The 20,178-nt window shown below is 39.0% G+C and overlaps 1 protein-coding gene across 5 annotated transcripts in view; it reads right to left on the bottom strand.

The window, feature by feature from the left end:
• Positions 1–20,178, bottom strand: part of myo16 (myosin XVI) — a 137,611-nt gene that overhangs the window by 40,850 nt on the left and 76,583 nt on the right. For all 5 annotated transcript variants that reach the window (XM_046845155.1, XM_046845154.1, XM_046845158.1 and 2 more), the window contains exons 12-20: positions 18,262–18,327; positions 16,246–16,373; positions 12,905–13,010; positions 12,482–12,599; positions 11,914–12,061; positions 10,863–10,974; positions 7,269–7,386; positions 4,500–4,571; positions 2,308–2,449 (exon numbers count right to left, since the gene is read on the bottom strand). In XM_046845155.1, coding sequence (XP_046701111.1) covers positions 2,308–2,449; positions 4,500–4,571; positions 7,269–7,386; positions 10,863–10,974; positions 11,914–12,061; positions 12,482–12,599; positions 12,905–13,010; positions 16,246–16,373; positions 18,262–18,327 — 1,010 coding nt within the window. The remainder of the gene's footprint in view (positions 1–2,307; positions 2,450–4,499; positions 4,572–7,268; positions 7,387–10,862; positions 10,975–11,913; positions 12,062–12,481; positions 12,600–12,904; positions 13,011–16,245; positions 16,374–18,261; positions 18,328–20,178) is intronic.

Genomic DNA, 20,178 nt, shown 5'->3' with positions numbered 1-20,178 from the left:
TTGCCCTTCCTGTGAAGAGTAATCACCTGTTCTCTTGTCTTCCTGGACCATTCTCTTGACCTCACCATGTTTGTAACCACACCAGTAAATGTCTAGAAGGAGCTGAGTATCACAGTCATTTTAAAGCTGCCTAATTGGTGCTTATTAGGCTTTATTGCTGCTCCCTGATATCCACAGGTGTTTTCAATACCTGATTGAAAACACTTAATTGAACCTCTGTTCTTCAGAGTGGTAGTCTTTAAGGGGTTGAATAATTATGTCAATGAAGAATTCACAAAAGAAACATTTACTACTGTATTACAAAACTAATTTATGTAATTTTAGTTGCATATGGTTCTTTAAGAAGTCCTTGTAGGATTTCATTCTGAATACAATTACAAATGTACACTAAATTCCCTAAAACCATTTACAGCATTGGGGGTTGAATAATTTTGAACACAACTGTAGATGGCTTAGGCTATAAGATCATAACACCCTGAAACTGAGTTACAGTACAGTGTTGCTGGTACTTGGGAGCTGTGGTTTATTAAAGGAAACTTGGATTCCAACATGTACTGTGACATTCTGAAGCAGAACATGACGCCCTCCCTTCAGAAACTGGGCCGAACGTTGGTTGTCGTACATAATAACGACCCCAAATTCCATGCCCAGGAGAATTAAGACAGCGCTTAACAATGGGGCTCACACAAAATATTAAAACTTTGGACACAGTTTTGACATGTTTACTTAGGTTGTACTCACATTTGCTGCCAGCTATTTAGACAATAATGGCTGTATGTTGAGTTATTTTTAGAGGACAGTAAATCTGTAGTGATATACAAGCTGTACAAGGACTACTCTAATATATATATCCAAGATTCATTTTTATAGTATTGTCCCTTCTTCTTCTTTCAGCTTCTCCCATTAGGAATCGCAACAGCGGATCATCCATCTCCAAACCCCCTGTCCTCTACATCTGCCTCTTTCAAACCAACTACTTACATGTCTTCCCTCACCACATCCATAAACCTCTTCCTTGGTCTTCTTTTCCTCCTTCCTGGTGGCTCCATCCTCAGCATTCTCCTACCTATATACCCCATGTCCCTCCTCTGCACATGTCCAAACCATCTCAATCTCGCCTCCCTCACCTTGTCTCTAAAACGTCCTACATGCGCTGTCCCTCTAATAAATTCATTTCTAATCCTGTCCATCATCGTCACTCCCAATGAAAACCTCAACATCTTCAGCTCTGCAACCTCCAGCTCCACCTCCTGTCTTTTACTCAATGCCACTGTCTCTAAACCATACAACATCGCAGGTCTCACCACAGTCCTATAAACTTTCTCTTTCACTTTCGCAGATACTCTTCTATCACAAATCACTCCTGCAACTCTCCCTTGAAAAGATATACTACAATAGTTGCTGAAATGTGAGGGTTGCACTCACTTTATATTTTATATATATATATATATATATATATATATATAAATAAGACTTTGTGAGAGTGTGATTTTAAGTGGGTCTTCATGGCTATTTACATTCACTAGCAAAATTTAATGATAAAAAAAAAAAAAGGAAAAATGTATATAATAGCACCGCATCCTATTACAGCCTCAATTAAGAACATTCAGTGCTAAATACATCCACTTAGTGTCAGAATTCTCAGTGGTCACTGTTTGTTATGCAAATCCAGCTGAAGTGTCTGTTAATGTGCGTACATTTTGCAGCATGCAAAAAAAAAAAGAGAGAAAGTGAGGGAATAAACAAGGCTTTTGTGCTTACATAGTTGGAATTTCAGAAGTCTTTTGTGGTGGCAAGATACCACATTCACAGCTCAATGACAGTGAAGTAGTTTGGGAGGGGCAAGGCCAATAGTGCAGATAACCCAAACGTGTCAGTCGACAAACACTATGTATGTTATGCAAACTATTGTACAACTTTACCTTCTCTCACTGGTACGATTGATGCTATCGACGGAAGATTCTGCTCAGGTCATGCTGACTGTGTGTGTTGCTCCGGCATTCTTTACAGCTCAGGAGCTGCTAAAGACTAGCTAATGATGTTGAGTTGTTATTAAATTAGCAGCCAGTGTGGAATTGTACAGAGCAGCAAAAATTCAAACACATGTGCTTTCACACTGTTTTGTTTCGATCTGTCTCTCATGTTTTATGTGCATCATTATTCTATTCAGGCTATTTTTAATGCTTCATTTTCTATCCTCCACAAAAAAAAACAGTTAACTCGCAGCATTTCTTAGAGAGTTTCATAATCATTTCTGAATTCCTGGAATGGAACGAACACTTGAACAGATTCGCTGTTAAACCTTACCCAAGGCTCTCGTCTTGACCTTGGAGATAAGAGTTAATGCTGTTGACTAAAATGCTGAAGAGGCGTCCGTACACAGCTTTAGTCAAGAGGTCTCTGTATTGGTCGGACATTTCCACCGTGTGGCGCCGTGTGATGACATCGCCTGAATACAAGCAGAAATATGTTTTAAGCAAGATTTTATGGTCTCAGCACTTTAGAATGTAATACTAATATGCATGTACTTTAATAATTGATCAACTTTCTTTATTAAATCTTATGCAGAAATAAATTTCACATATAAATGTCGGGAGCAGCATGTAACTGCTAAATTGTGATTTCATGCTTTATTATTTGTGAATAGCTCATGAATGTAAATAAAAAAAGGCACCTCTATATAAAGTGTTTAGAACAGACTCTCACCTAATGAGATATCCTAGTATGCATGCTAGTACACAGCAGTAAACTACTAGCATGCTAATCATCTCCTGGCATTGTGTATTTATTAGCTGAAGACAATAGGAGCTCAGAAATCCAGACACAAGCAGGAATTGAAACAGGGGCTCTTACACAGAAATGTGTGTGTAATTTTAGGTTGTAAGTCAGTGTGTCCGCTGCATTATTGCAACTTGTCAGCTAAATTGGGTTAAAAACCAGACAGTCATGTGCGCCTTATAGACTTAAGCAGTAACATTCATCAACATGGTAAGTGGGAGCTTCAGTCTGTAATATCTGTGAATCGAGAGGGCATTTGTCCAGCCTAGCTGACTGTGCCAAACTGAAGTCTGCTAGTCATTAGTGTAGTCTATTTGGGAGTCTGCCTCAGGCATACTTCATTGATAAGTTTCAGACTGGGCCCTGGCCATTGTTGCTGCAGTTTCTCAATGAATGATTTACTGCGTGGTGCAGGCCTGAGAGTCCATTCACAAAAATAGTATTGCATTGATAAGGAAAAAAAATACCTATCAATGAGTGTACAATAAAAAAAAAAACAACAAAAAAAAAAAAAAAACAGAGGGCAGTTCTTTACATTACGGTTCCTTTAACTAGCATTGTTTAAGGTTGTTAGCAATTGTTAACATTAACTGTAACATTTAGCAATATGCCATGAGTAAAGATAACGGAATTAACTTCTAAATTAAATGATTATTAACATAATAAAATGGGAATTACAAACTGAAGCCTGATATTAAAGGATGCACCAAATCCTGGCAACATGCTGACCTCAAATATTTGTCATGTACTCTACTTAGCTGGTGACGTTAATGCAAACATGCAACCATTTACAAAATGTTCACCATGTGATTAGATCTAGGGACTCAATGCATGTTTGCAGAGTTGAAGTAGGCCAAACTCACAAAATGTTCAAATTAAACATGTCTCTTTGGGCTTGATTGGTACAAAATATATATATTGCATTAAACAATTTCGTTATGGGTATTCTAATTCCGATTCTGATCACAGGTTTCAGTCCTGATAATGCTACAGGTATCTGTGGCCAAGAGTGTACGACATCAAATTAGTTGTGCTCTGTGAGTGGGAGGAATGGCATCATTCCATGCCCTGTTAAACAGTCACACTAGCCACCTGTGTGCATTTGTGAGCTCATGTGTGCTGAAAAGGGCAGTTAGTGCTTTCCTCTGAGCATGCTCAGTGATGCATAATGACAAGCATTTTTATTAGATGCATTGACTCAGAGACATTGGAAAAACAATCATAGAAAAGAACAACCACTTAAAAAAAAAAAGTCTGTTGAACCACATCTAGCTGGTTAACTGGGCCTTAGGTCAAAGTCTTATACTTCGTAATATTTCTCAGTTTAATACTTTCTGATCATTTTTCTTTTCCCCAAACAGTGATTACAATTATCCTGTATACCCAATTTACCAGAAGGAGAATTATAATTGGATATGAATATATGGGTCTTGATATGGATATGAAAGTCCAACACAACCATTTGAGAACATTTGTGATGCTAAACCACAGCTTGAATCTGATCACTGTAGAATCCCCACAAACACATCAGAGAGCGAGAAAAAAAAAAAGATTAAAAAAAGGAAAAAAAGAAAAATAAGGCAATTAGACTGTGTAAAAACCATACTGAATATCTGTGATTCATTTCATTCAGACTACACAGTAAATAGTTGCTTCCGGCAAAGTGTTTGACAGTGTCTGACACCGTTTTGGCTTGTTTGATGCTGAACTGCAGTCCATACCTTTGAAATACTGAACGTCAGAAGTGAGTGCGGCACACAGATCCTCCTGGTTCACCTGCAGCATTCCTGCCACTGTAAACACACAAAGATACACTTCCTTACCATCAGAAACAAACACAAGCTGTAAACAAGTGAAAAAGAAAAACGTGTGTGCATGTGCAGCAGTCAAAAGTGGCTAAAGTCAAACACTGAGAGTAAACCCTGGAGAATCCCATATGACCTGCTGTGTTTCCTGACACAGAATAGTACCTAGCATCTACTCTTTCACCCTAGAGACTGTTCCTGCGGGCTCAGCCTGAGTGTGTGTGTGTGTGTGTGTGTGTGTGTGTGTGTGTGTGTGTGTGTGCATGCATGTTTATTTATGCTTAGGCTCTTGTACATATGGGAGTGAATGAACTCATGTATTGTTAATAGCGACTATGTTTTGTGTGTATGTGTGTATGTGTGTGTGTGTGTGTTGTGTGTGTGTTGCTGACATTACTTGTTTACTATGGCACATGTCCACACTGTAGTATGTGTCATGTTATGTAAGGAAGAGGGCAAAGTGTAGCCAAGCTGTTCTGTTTTTCACTTGTCAAGACTCAGAAAAACAGCTGACTCACCCACTGTGTGTTTATACACAGCGTGAGTGTGTGTGTGCGTGTTTGGTAGTGAAAGAGAGAGGCAGGGAAGGAGAGTTCGCAGGTAAGAGCAATTGACACAGCGGTGCAATCGTGTGTAAGACTTGCAGTGTGAGTGTGAGTGTGTGTGTGTGTGTGTGTGTGTGTGTGTGTGTGTGTGTGTGAGAGAGTTTTCCATTGCATACTGAGTGGTCTCTCATTAAGCCTGAGCAGTACTGATGTAAACAAGTCAGGCTGGTGGGGGGGTGTGTCCCTGTTCTCTCTCTCTCTCAGTACATAGCCTTCCCGGTTCTTCCTCCCTCCATCGATAGTGGAAGTGAATTTATACAAGTGTATGCCCTCTGCTGGCCTCCACGTGGATGCGCTCCACGTGAAGATTAAAAACACACACCTCGGTCTAACAGCTGCAGGTCAGACACTAGAGCTGTGTCAGCATCAGTCAGGGCTGTGAAACGCAGCTCCCCCAAGTGGAGCAAAGCCGAGAGAACAACAAACAGATTTTCCACTTCCTGAAAAAAACACACATATACATAACAAGTAGTCAGCATATCTGTTAATGTCACATAGAATTCACATTCATTTCAACAGCAAAATCCTTTTTTTTTTTTTTTTTTTTTTTTAGTGATATGGAGTGAAAAGTTAGTTCAGAGGTGGAATATCAGTTCGATGTGTACTGAACCTTCATGAGAAAATGTCTGACTCACTACAGACTGGGTTACATTAAAAATGTGTAATAGGCAAAAGCATCTCTTTAGAATCGACTCACAATATTTAGATTTATGGAGGTTTTTTTTTTTGCTAACAAAAAGAGCCATGAAATATTGAACCCCATATTATGGAAAATTGTTCCGCTGAGAGAATTTTTGTTGATGCTATTTTAATCACTATATACAGAAGTCATGCGTTTAAAAGGGAAATGAAACAATTAAAATGCAAACAGATTTTGAGCGTGCGGTTAGTCGTCACTTAAAATTCCAGTAAACTGCAAGTGCTGCCATAAATTACACACAAAGCTTTATACAGAGGCTTAATGGACTCTTACTAGATGGAACATTTGGAAAAGGAGAAGCAAAGACACCTGTGAATTTTTCCAGCCTCGTGCACTACACCTGCGTCAAAGTAGTCTCATGGCATTCTATCATTCATTCACATGTTGCTCGCATGCAATCAAACTAAATCGTCTATTGAGCTTGGAGCAGTAAACATATGAGTGATTTGTCCATTTCTGGCTGATGGAGAGGAGACAGCCAGGTCTGTGGCTATGTGCTGGTGGGACGAATGGAAAAGTTGAGAATAGCAAATGAAAGAATAATAGTGTGAGTGTGTCTGGGAAAGGGCGAATGTGAGTACATGGTGAGAGGGGTGTTGCTGTGATTAGATGAAGGAACAATCCCTATTTAATGAAGGAGATTTAGAAGAGTTCTTGATAAGATTAGCACACTTTCTGTTTGGAGATCTGGTGTGTGTGTGTGTGTGTGTGTGTGCATGCATGTTTATTTATGCTTAGGCTCTTGTACATATGGGAGTGAATGAACTCATGTATTGTTAATAGCGACTATGTTTTGTGTGTATGTGTGTATGTGTGTGTGTGTGTGTTGTGTGTGTGTTGCTGACATTACTTGTTTACTATGGCACATGTCCACACTGTAGTATGTGTCATGTTATGTAAGGAAGAGGGCAAAGTGTAGCCAAGCTGTTCTGTTTTTCACTTGTCAAGACTCAGAAAAACAGCTGACTCACCCACTGTGTGTTTATACACAGCGTGAGTGTGTGTGTGCGTGTTTGGTAGTGAAAGAGAGAGGCAGGGAAGGAGAGTTCGCAGGTAAGAGCAATTGACACAGCGGTGCAATCGTGTGTAAGACTTGCAGTGTGAGTGTGAGTGTGTGTGTGTGTGTGTGTGTGTGTGTGTGTGTGTGTGTGTGTGAGAGAGAGTTTTCCATTGCATACTGAGTGGTCTCTCATTAAGCCTGAGCAGTACTGATGTAAACAAGTCAGGCTGGTGGGGGTGTGTCCCTGTTCTCTCTCTCTCAGTACATAGCCTTCCCGGTTCTTCCTCCCTCCATCGATAGTGGAAGTGAATTTATACAAGTGTATGCCCTCTGCTGGCCTCCACGTGGATGCGCTCCACGTGAAGATTAAAAACACACACCTCGGTCTAACAGCTGCAGGTCAGACACTAGAGCTGTGTCAGCATCAGTCAGGGCTGTGAAACGCAGCTCCCCCAAGTGGAGCAAAGCCGAGAGAACAACAAACAGATTTTCCACTTCCTGAAAAAAACACACATATACATAACAAGTAGTCAGCATATCTGTTAATGTCACATAGAATTCACATTCATTTCAACAGCAAAATCCTTTTTTTTTTTTTTTTTTTTTAGTGATATGGAGTGAAAAGTTAGTTCAGAGGTGGAATATCAGTTCGATGTGTACTGAACCTTCATGAGAAAATGTCTGACTCACTACAGACTGGGTTACATTAAAAATGTGTAATAGGCAAAAGCATCTCTTTAGAATCGACTCACAATATTTAGATTTATGGAGGTTTTTTTGCTAACAAAAAGAGCCATGAAATATTGAACCCCATATTATGGAAAATTGTTCCGCTGAGAGAATTTTTTTGTTGATGCTATTTTAATCACTATATACAGAAGTCATGCGTTTAAAAGGGGGAAATGAAACAATTAAAATGCAAACAGATTTTGAGCGTGCGGTTAGTCGTCACTTAAAATTCCAGTAAACTGCAAGTGCTGCCATAAATTACACACAAAGCTTTATACAGAGGCTTAATGGACTCTTACTAGATGGAACATTTGGAAAAGGAGAAGCAAAGACACCTGTGAATTTTTCCAGCCTCGTGCACTACACCTGCGTCAAAGTAGTCTCATGGCATTCTATCATTCATTCACATGTTGCTCGCATGCAATCAAACTAAATCGTCTATTGAGCTTGGAGCAGTAAACATATGAGTGATTTGTCCATTTCTGGCTGATGGAGAGGAGACAGCCAGGTCTGTGGCTATGTGCTGGTGGGACGAATGGAAAAGTTGAGAATAGCAAATGAAAGAATAATAGTGTGAGTGTGTCTGGGAAAGGGCGAATGTGAGTACATGGTGAGAGGGGTGTTGCTGTGATTAGATGAAGGAACAATCCCTATTTAATGAAGGAGATTTAGAAGAGTTCTTGATAAGATTAGCACACTTTCTGTTTGGAGATCTGGTGTGTGTGTGTGTGTGTGTGTGTGTGTGTGTGTGTGTGTGTGTACACGTGTGTGAGAGTGAGTGAGTACACGAGAAAGGAGGGAGAGAGAGCGAGAGAGAGAGTCAGAGAGTTTGTGTAAGGGTAAACCAGGACATTAATCTGAACTCATGATGTGAGAACACTGCCCTCTGATGTCCTAGGCACTGTTATTTTAAAAAAGCAGACCAGTCCTGTGTGTTTCACCTCTCTGAAACAGACCCCAACTACAGGCCCCTCACAAATCAGATCCACAAGAGCTTTAAAACACTCTAAAAGTGAGACAGAACACCCCTGTGTTCTTCAGCATAATCTTAACGTTCCACCCAGATGCCTATGTGATTTTGTTTTCTCCTTTCAAATATGTTTATTAGCACTTGTTACACCTCCATGTCTCCTCTAGCTCATTCTCAGCACCTTTGGCTTAGACTATATGGACAAAAGTATTGGGACACCTGACTTTTTAGCAATATGTGGTTCAATCTGTAACCACAAAATTGGAAGGACACAATTGTACAGAATATACAATTGTACAATTTCTTTCATTTGAACTAGGAGACTCAAACCTGCTCCAGCATGACAATGCTCCTGTACACAATGCATTTTCCATGAAGCTATAGTTTACATGGGATGGAGTGGAATATCCTGAGTACCCTGCTATAAAGCTCTGACCTCACCCCTAGTGGACACCTTTGAAATGAATTGGAATGCTGACTCACCGCAGGCCTCCTCGTCCTACATCAGTGCCCTATTTTTACATACACCATTGTGTCAGCCAGAGCACAAAACATCAAAAGGGGTCTAAAACATAGACTGAAATGTTTAAAAAGCACATACAATGTTGTATAGTCAGGTGTCCCAAACACATGCTTATTTATTTCACATGACCTTCCACTGAGTTGCCAAATGATTAGCTCCTACATTCCTATACCTAATAAACTACAACTACAAAATACCTGTTTATGCATACATCTGTCCTAGTAAACTGGCCTTGGATTGAGGTTGCTCCGCAGTATAATGTGAGGTTCCTGTGGGTTGTGTGTTATTAGCTGGTGGGTCCCCAGGCTGCAGATGTATGGGAATAAGCTGTAAATAGTAGCATGTTCTGTTCCTATAAACCCCAATAATGCAGCCCAAGACCATGTCTAGAGCAGCTGCCAATGCCGGAGGCTACTCACTTTACCATATTCACATAAACACACTCTCATGTTGCTGTAATTTAGATGAACACAAATTGCCTTACGCTGCACCAACATCACAAAATGTCTTGTGAAATTTTATTGCTGGTCGTCAACGTTCACATATTTATTTTTAGTATATATAAAAAATATTTGCAGTTGACCCAAAACATATTATCCCACACAGACCACACACAATTAAATGCAGTGTTTCAAATGCATAGGTATTAATGTAATGAGTAATGTTTCCAGTGCTCGAATTGAGTCAAGTGTTATCGGGGTCCCCCTAAATCTATTTTTTACTTGTCTTGGGGGTCCCTAATGCCTTCTGGGGGGGTCCCAGATCCCCCAAGCCCCCCTCAATTTGAGCACTGGATGTTTCCTTGTGCTGAAAACTGCGGTTTTCATTCAACCCCTTTATAATAAGAATCATTAGAGGAGTCGATAAACAGCATGTAAATCAAAATGTCTTAGAGACTGATTTTATAATACGAGATATAGGACTATATTTTTAAAAATAGACATTTTTAAAACTGTAATAGTTTATTAAAGTTTATGGTTATTAAGAACACCACTGGGTCCCACAAGTTTGTGAATTAAAAATCTACTTTGCAGTCAAGAGTGCTAAACCGAGCTGAACCAAGTAAACAGAGTAAACACTAAAGTGCCTGGTTGCCTTTATATTCTACTTTATATTCCTATTCACGTTTACTTGGAGGGATTGGACGTGCACGTGCCCAAGAAAGCATCGATTGATTCTCACTGCCTTTGGAGATTATTCAGGGTTCCACGAAACACTGGTAGGTTTTCACTAGTACTTCATATAGAAATGTATTGTCATGGCTTTTCATCTCCTCTTTCACTTGCACCCAAATGCAACCAAATGTGCTGAAATTCTTGCATGAAATAAAACTGCATGGTCATGAGATGGGGTTTGATTTGAAAAGCCTCAAGGTGTTTCTTTTCAATAACTCGGAGCACAACTGTACACACTTTGTTCGTTAGCTCACATTGACCTTGAAAGCCTAACTTTGTGTGTGCGCACGTGTGTACGAGTGTGTATGTGTGTTAGATGTTAGACGTGTATTAGCATTTGTTCCTGATTTGGTATCTGATCATTGACTTATGTACTGATCTAGAGCCTCTCTCCTTCTTTCTCTCTCTCTCTTCCTTTCCCATCACATAAGCCTGGGCTTTCAGGCACAGTAGAAGCTGGAAAATTGTATTTGCATAACTTCAAACCCTTTTAGTGAAAGAAAATACTCAAAGTACTGCAAACTGTCTAAACGTACAGGATGTAAGTGTCAGTGATCAATGCATGAGACTGCTGTACCGATTTGTTAAACCCAAGGGCACGCAGGGCATGTTTCAGCTCTTCCAGCTTCTCTCTGCTCCGCTCTATGTTCACCGCAGAGGCTTCAACAGCTGTCTCTGTGCTCCGGTATCTGCACTCAAACACACGCATAATAAAACACATTGTTCTTGTGTCTTTTATGGAAGGCATGAGAGTCCTTTTAATCAGGGAAATATAAGCTACAACTTAAGTTGATATAAATCAATCTTTCACATGAAAGCAGGCGATACAATAATAACAGCTTTATACATTTCTTTACTTTTTGTGAGACACAGGGACACAGGGAAAAAATGAGGTACGAGCTCGAGACGCCGCTGCTAGATGGCGAAGCGAAGGCAGAAAGCGAAGATTGTGACGAAATTTAAGATAAGCAAAGAAGAAAAAGTAAAAAATGTAAAGTTTAGGGATATGTAGTGTGCAGGAGTGATAGTAAAAAACGAGTCTTCCATCCTCCTCCGCTTATCTCCTCTACCCTCCATCTCCGCCGGCGTTTTCATTAGCGCAAGTCGTCTCATCTCCAAGGTAAGTACACTGCATAAACCTTATTATATCTTTATATACTTTTTCTATAAGATTTGTTATTTAGAAATGTATTTTCCTAATTTAATAACATGAAACAAAAAACGGGGTTTCATTTTGAGGGTTGGCACAGATTAATGTCATTTTAAGTATTTTCGATGGGGAAAATTGATTTGATGTGCGAGCAAATTGAGATACGAGCTCGTCCACGGAACGAATTAAACTCCTAGGTCAAGGTACCACTGTATTCTGATATATCAAGCAGTGCATGAAATAACATGAGATTGCAGAATACATTTTTAAACAAGCATATATGCACTAACAGTTAAATGTGTGTCTCTACATGTATATATCCATCTTCATCATGTTCCTATTCAACTTTCCCAGCCCTGGTTGCTGTCCGCTTGCTCTAGCAAAATACCACAATAATTAGCCCGTGTGTGTGTGTATGTGTGTGTGTTTGTGTGTGTGTGTGTGTGTGTGTGTGTGTGCGTGCGCGTTTGGGGGTAACCTGTGTGCTATAATATTGTCTAGGTTCAGGCTGCTCTTCTCCTCAGCTGAAAGTGCCTCAGCCATCAGATAGAAGATGTTGAAATTCCGCTGCTGCTGGTGTGTGTGGAAAAACCAAGACTTCTCCAGCATGTAGGTGTGCAAACGTGCTGGTCAAACAAACAAACACACACACACACACACACACACACACACACACACACACACACACACACACACACACACACTTTTACAGCATTTGGCCCTTATCCAGAGCAACATTCAATGATCTAATTTATACAGCTGAGGATTTGAGGGTTAAGGGCCTTGCTCAAGGGCCCAGCAATAGCACCTTGATAGTGCTGTAATTTGAAATCACAACCTTCTAATCAGAAGTTCAATTGTAACCTGGTAACCTGGGTTTTACGAAGTAAAAAACAAAAACTAAAAAAGCCATACAGGACAATGTGTGGAGTGGTGGCGCCATCTAGAGTTAGACCAACTCAAAACACCCAAACTAAATGTTTAAACTACGATTACTTCTATTTCACAACGTAAATGGATTAAATCTCTTGTAAAAAAAAACATACCTCTGAGCAGTGTCCTTCTTTTCTCACTGTACTGCAGAGACAGTAGCTTGATGAAGCGACTCGAGTTAGTGTTCATAGGTGTCTTAGCATGGCCAAAAGCTTCTAGGACAGCGTTGACCTGAAGAAAGAAAAAAAATGGAAAATAGCAGACTTAAGACATCATAGACATAGATTTAAATACGACAAACAGTTATTTTCATTATTACAAAAAATTGTGTGCCAATTGTATTCCATTCTGATCAGGTTTTTGCAAAGTGATGGACTCTGAAATATTTTTAACACTGAAAGACAACGCTTAAGCTGAAAACCTTCACAACCTTTAAGGTTAGAGGTTTAACTACTGTATAAAAAATTTATTTAGTTCAGTAAATTATTCTATACACTTCCAAAGGATTTATAGCTCTATAGATCATAGGGACTCACATGCTTCATGCGTTGTTCCAGAGCGAATCCTTTCGGACAGGAACGAGCGGCGAGGTGCTTTAGGATGTGCTTACAGGTCTCGGATTTCCCAGAACCACTCTCACCACTGAAAGCAGATAAGAGAGACGGTAATATGCGAAGCCGGTACTGAATATGGACACTGTTTTGATTTCCTCTGCTTAAAGAAGTATATTCATGTAAACTCTACATTTTTACAGGGATTGCTCCATCCCTGCATCCCACACTAAAGTCTAAAGAGTGCTTACTCCTCACATAAATATTATTTTTTTTCCCCACTGTAGTTACTAGATGGCACTAGTGAGCAACCTGTGCTACTGAAAGCAAGCTGACATACAAATTTTCTCTCAAACCTAATTAACACCACATGCATTCAGTATTCAGCCACACAACTCTCTCATGTCCTGTTATACTCATTCTCCAACATGTCCTTATATCCCACTGACATTCTGGAACATACACATCCTGCTTGCTGACCTATTTTTCTTAAGTTATTGCCAGAATAGAGTCCAAAGACATGTTGGCTTGTTAAATAGCTGCTCCAAATCGCTCCGAGATGTGAATACGTGTGTGAACATGTGCTGGCATCCTGTCAAATGTGTATCCCCACCTCGTGCCCAATGTTCCAGTGATGAGCACCGGATTCAGCATGACCCTGACCAGTGGAATAAATACGCTTGTAAAGGATGCGCAGAGCTATAGGATTTCATGCAAGACTCTTGTGGATAAACTTCTGAGAGACAGATGGGGAGCAAGAGGGAGTGGGGGAGCGAGAGGGAGAAAGGGAGGGGGGGTGAGTATGAGCTCCAGCCTTCACAGATGGATTTTTTCATTAGTGTCTTCTGGAGGTTGATGCCCCAGTTATTTCTCCCCTCTCTCCTATTTCTTTTGTGAAATGATTTTGAGGCTACATTTGAACTTAAGGGCACAATGCATTTTCTCAAGCCTCGTGTGCACGCGTGTGTCTCTAACGTGCACCTGGCCATCGCTGCATTCTCTAAAGTGTAGCCAGCAGCACCCGTCTCCTCTCGCCCGAGAGCCAGGAGAGTACGTGGGAGCACATGTCTGTATGATGGATTACCCATGCACTAAGGACATTAAAACAGTTGCCAGATCCTCTGTACCTCAGCAAAATGTGCTGCCACTGGAAGCGGAGCAGAGTTAAATTGCAAATAAGGATTTAATTGCAATCAGAAGTGGCCTTGTCCCAGCAGCAGACAAAGGGCAAGCCATATTGAAGCTCCCATGCCCATTAATCTCTCCATGTCCGTTTAGCAGGTCTGGACTTACACTCTGTCCCTAAGACCATTAATCTCTGTGTGTGTGTGTTTAACATGGTGCACTTCAGAATGGCTTTAAGTTAAAGGCAAAGATTCAAGATTCATTTACATGAACAGGCAAAATGTAGAGATCACCCCAGTTACTACACAGCACACACACACACACACACACGCACGCACATGCGCACACACACAAGGTTGCTCCCTGGGGTAAAAATCGTAAATGTATGCTAAAACAATTGATTGCATACAGCAAATCAGAAAAAAAAAATCCAAATTTCTTATTACTTTTCACATCAACATTAATGACATTTTTATTTTTCAATCAATATTTTTAATCACAACTCCCAGCATGCCAGACAAGCACAAATTTAGCTGAGTGCATCGTGCACATTTTCCAGGAAATATGCAGAATTTGTGAAAAATGTAAAAAGGAAAAGAAAAAAAGAGAGAAAAAAAGCATGAGCCTGAACTGCATTCATCAAAGAGAGCTCCAAATTGCATGTGCATATAAATGCTGCATGTGTTCTGCAAGCACCAGTTTTGAGCACTTTGAACTATATAATAGGGATGGAAAAATTACACACATCCTTCACTCAAGTAGAAGTACAGATACTCATGTTTTCAAAGACTCTGGTAAAAGCTGAAGTACTGAATACAGTTTTTTCCACTCAAGTTAAAGTAAAGAAGTTTGGGCTCTGACATTTACTGAAGTAAAAAGTAGCCATTACTACTACCTGCTTTAGTGTCACACGTAACTGGACCTCACATCATAATATATTAATACAAAGGAAACTCAAATTTTGTTACCCTAATAAATGTATCTAAGATGATGATCAGGTGATCAGGAATTGTATCAGTCATGTTTACATCACTGACTCCCTCTGTCTCATCCACGTTAACTATACTTTCTGTTGCCTTCTGCCTGCTCATTGTGAGCTTCATAAACTAGTCTACATCTGTGGTGTGTGAGAGCCAAAACATGATTCACTATTGGTAGATAGAAAAAGCTGTGCAATGACAGGAAACAGGTTGATGGGCTGAAAATGGCACGCAATGAGAAGAAAAAATATTGATCATGTCACCAAATAGATTAATACTAAAGTAAGGAGTCTGGTTTGAAAATGTAAGAAGTAGAAAGTACTGATATTTGTGTAAAAATGTAATAAGTAAAAAAAATTCGAAGTAAAAAATCTACTTAAGTACAGTAACAAGGTATTTGTATTTCAATACTTCCCACCTCTGCTCTAAAATAAGCCCTTTTAGAAAACTAAACTATATGTATATACACAATATGCAATTTTTATAAAAAATTGAGCAATCTCACAAATGGCCTATGTTTGAAAATAATAATAAAATTCATAAACTTGGATTTTGCCGGAAAAGCAGTTTTAATATAGTGCCATTAGATGGCGATGTTCCATGCGGCACCAACCTTGTAAAAAATCGTTAACTACAGAAAGTAGTGAGCTCAGCTACAGGATCATACAGTCTACAGTGTAACTATGATTAATGTTGTACTGAGTACAACATTATGATTATATATATATATATATATATATATATATATATATATATATATATATATATATATATATATATATATTTAATAAGAGATAATTTGCACTTGATGTAAATCAGTCAAGATTCAAGCTGCAACAGCTTTGCTACAAGCAATCATGCCTACAGAATTCAAACGCTTATGCTCATATTAATGTAAACACTTACAGTATGGAACACATACATACCGTTACATACATATCATTTAAATACATCACATACATTTTTCTGCTGTCAGAATAACCAGCATGTGCTGACCTTATCTTATTGCCAGAAAGGTGACACAAGCTGCCCTCTTATCTACCTGTCCCTTTTAAGAATGTTACAGATTTCACACTGTGTATTTATTCATTCCTTTCTTAAATTAAGCATCAAATAATCCCACCCTGAGACCAGTAAGTAAAACACTCATGCTCAAATATAGAGAAGGAAAGGGAAAGTGACTAGTCACTCTTTTAGAAATGTGCAGGGGTTGAGCTGTACCTTAAGATGAAACATTGAGGGCGTCGTTCCTGCAGCATCATGTGAAATGCTCGTTCGGCTGAAGAGAAGATGTGAGGAGGGAGAGAGGAACAGAGGCGACCACTGGAGCTTAGATACAGCTGACTGACCTGAAGGAGAGCGAGGAGAGCAGAGTAGAGCAGAGTAGAGCAGAAAGAGAAAAAGACAGAGAGACAGAGAGACAGACAGACAGGCAATGAGAGAAGACAGAAAAGTTAACATACACTCGAGCAAAAAGGAAAATCAAACCCAAAATTACAAAATATTAAGCTTTTAATGTTCCTAAAAACAAATCACTGGAGAGAAAAATCTGAAAGGATGAAGCAAACGAGCTCCTGTGCCACCACTTGCTTGTTTACTTTTTCTGCAGTGAACTATTTAGAAAAAAAAGCAAGAATTAAAAGGAAATTTCACTTATAAAGTGTTCTACATAAAGGCAAAATCATGATAATGATTCATATGTTTGATATTAAATTCAACACGTCAGGGTAAACACAATTATACTAATTGTCAATGGTTTTAAACCTTTAACAGTGAACAGATCAACATTAACACTTCAATCTTTAAAAATCTTTACAAGTTTACCTATAAGGCTTTTAAAGCAATTAAGGGAAAAGCTACGGCTTATTCAACGTACCTGATCTATTTTTTCTAATTTCCTGACCAATGATTTGTTGTTAAACCCATTCAACAATTTATAATTTTTTGCTAGTTTAGGCAGTATATATTTATATACACACATATACACACACACACACACACACACACACACACACACACACACATATTATATGTGTGTTTGGATTTGTATATGTGTGTATGTGTGTGTGCATGCTTGAGTTAATGTATATGCACAAAAGTGAAGTTTATCCCCATTCACCCCATCAAGGAAGCTGAGATCTCATTACTCGCTTTCATGGAGACTCAGCACGCATGCACATACTGAGGACACTAGAAGGACACATGGATAATGTAAAAATGGAAGAGAGAGAAAGAGAGAGAGAGAGGAAATGAAGCAGAAGTACAGTTTAGTTCCAGATAAAAACATATAGAATAAGAAGAGTGATTAAATGAGGCAATTATGTGCTGAAACTGTGATTAAAACCACCCGAATAAGCAAAACCGTCTGTGTGACTTGAAATAAAAATAAAAGGAAGATGCAAAAGTGGAAAATTGCAAGACATGATCTTTGAGTCCAGAGCTTTTTATTACAGCAGCTAAAAAAAGAGCAATACTGGCTGTAAGACTGGTGTACACCTTAAAACGAGACACTTGTCGGGGAAAAGAAACGAGGTTCGATGATGTAGAATCGTACTGTATCGATTAACAGAATGTAATCGGATGATGAGACGTACTGTATTTCTGCCTCTATGTGCATCGCTGTGCTCTAGACGCTCACAAGGAGGCACTGAGGAGAAGCCATGTCGGAAATGAATCTGACGCACAGTGCCACTGAGGGCAGACTCCCCACCCATAGACCAAGCTGGACCTTTACATATGCTTGTGAATGTTTGTGATCAGGCCCCATTTTGAACCGCTTCATTAAAGTTTAGCATTAAAGTGCTAAAGCAAACAGATGGTCATGCTGTCATCTTTTATTTCTCCTCTCACTGAGCAGGAACTGATGAGCACACGCTGTCTGTCTATAGCAGGGCAGCTGCATCCACACACAGGATCAGTTTGAGCAAAACTCTGTGTGTCTTTTCATGAGGGAGGAGATGAAGAGTAATGCTAGGTAATGAAACAGGAAAAAGAGGGGCTGAGAAAGATAAAAAAAAAAGAGAGAGAACGTGAGATTGACGGTTAGAGCCTGGTGAAGAGGAGGGCAGCTTGGCATGTTGAGTATCACAGACAGGAAAAGTATGAATTATTAATTATGAGATCAAGGCCTATTCCTTCTACATGCACAGAGGCTTTGATAGAGTACACACACTTATCATCACTTACAGGACTGTTCCAAACATAAACGATGTGCAAGCAATGAGAAAAAGTACTTACAAGATTAGAGTAGATAGGCAGGTCTTTGTTGGGGTTTATGAGAAGGAGAATGTGGCCAATGTAAGTCTGGAAAACAAAAAGGATAAACTCCATAAAGCTCAAGAGATAAAACCCAGTACAGTTACATCAGAACTTGAATACTGAATCCTCCACTTTAAACTGAACATTTTAATGGAATATATTTACCTAGGACTTGAGACCCGACGTCGAAATGAATGTTTTACTGATTGTTCCATGTCCTTTTAAATGAAGTTTATTTGTGATTATACACATTATCCACTTATTTGACAAGAACAAAAAAACTTGTGCATTTCATTGTTTCTCTTCCTTTGTATGTGCTCACTACCAAAAAAAATCAAATTCCACCAGTAGTTGGGCCAATTGAAACGGTTAATACACTTACTTTGGGCTGACAGTCAGTCTGTGTGCTGCATGGCAACAAGCAACCCACTGTACAGCTGTGGCTTTTTTGGAACTTTTTTTTTTTTAAGAGATAAACAAAGAAAATTAACATTTATTTTTTGCCATATTGTGTCTGAAATGTCAGCAACTCAATATAATTTTTTAAAGCAATATTGTATGAACACACTGTTGCTAGTGCAATATATTAATGTTCATAAATATAAAATATTCATCAATTGAAATCATTAGAACCAGACTATGACTGTGTACATCAATTAGAGTATTTCAGTCAAGACTTGGTTTGGACATTGGGCTTTAAAATGACTTTAAATATGACTTAAAGATAAGTAATTCAACTTATAACATTGGTTTAAATCCGGTATGCCGCTTGCATGATTAGCAACTTAACAAAGGATGTAAACAGACCAAGCTACAGTCAGATAAAAGAGAACAGATCTTTTGTTGATCTTTGTGACAGATCTGCGATAGCACGCTCATCTCAAATACTAATGCTAAAGTGCACACTCTGAAGACAACATTTAATGAGTATACTGTACTATATTACAATATAGTTTTATATTAATTCTCGTTATTTACTCTTCGTGCATTTAATATACAGGCCACAGTCATTATTTACCCACAGGAAATATGAATCTCCTATCAACCAGCATTTACTTTACAAACTGAAACCTTTACATATACATGCTTTAGAATATCAAAACTAACAAGTATCAATCAGATTATGACCTCAAGTAGGGAAGAAAATGTACTCCTTATTTTCCCTTAAAAGGTTACATTTATAATATTAATATAGCATCTCCTAATTTTATTCATATAATGTAATATAAAAAAGCCTTTTCTGCTCTTCTTGCTAATTATTAACATCCCTTTTGCATGTCAATAATAGTCTCTCTATATACCCCCTATACTGTACTACAGTAATGACAGACCCTCATCACACTCCATTGGTCACTAGAAAAATTGCCCTTCCTGTGTTTCACACTTGCTCTCACTCCTCATCAATCTGTTTCTCTCTCTCTTTTTATTTCAGGCAGACCTTCCCATACAGAGCCAGTGTAGAGGCTTCATTAGACTCTATACAACAGCATGGAAATAGTTGCAGCTATTAGGCATTGATTTGGCTCCAGCTATCAGTCTCCCACTGAGAGTGAGCTAGTGGCCAGGCTTTACCGCCTGCCCGGAGCCACTGATAGCACAGCTACTCAAACAATCTGAACCATGGATAAAGGGAAAAGTACATGGGACATTGATTCCTTCAATTAATCAAACCTCTACTGACTCACAGTTTGGGAATGAGTGAAGAATAGCTATATTGTGTGTGTGTGTGTGTGTGTGTGTGTGTGTGTGTGTGTGTGTGTGTGTGTGTGTGTACATACATGACATCAATAATAATATTAAATTAATTTATTTGCTTTGTGATCTTCCTGATGACTGCTATTTGAGAAACCACCTTTACATTTTATGACATGATTTAAACTCAATTAAATAATAAAA

Source organism: Silurus meridionalis, chromosome 3 (genome assembly GCF_014805685.1).
Source record: "Silurus meridionalis isolate SWU-2019-XX chromosome 3, ASM1480568v1, whole genome shotgun sequence".
NCBI classification, from domain to species: Eukaryota; Metazoa; Chordata; class Actinopteri; order Siluriformes; family Siluridae; genus Silurus; species Silurus meridionalis.
This window is presented reverse-complemented; position numbering and strand designations above follow the sequence as displayed.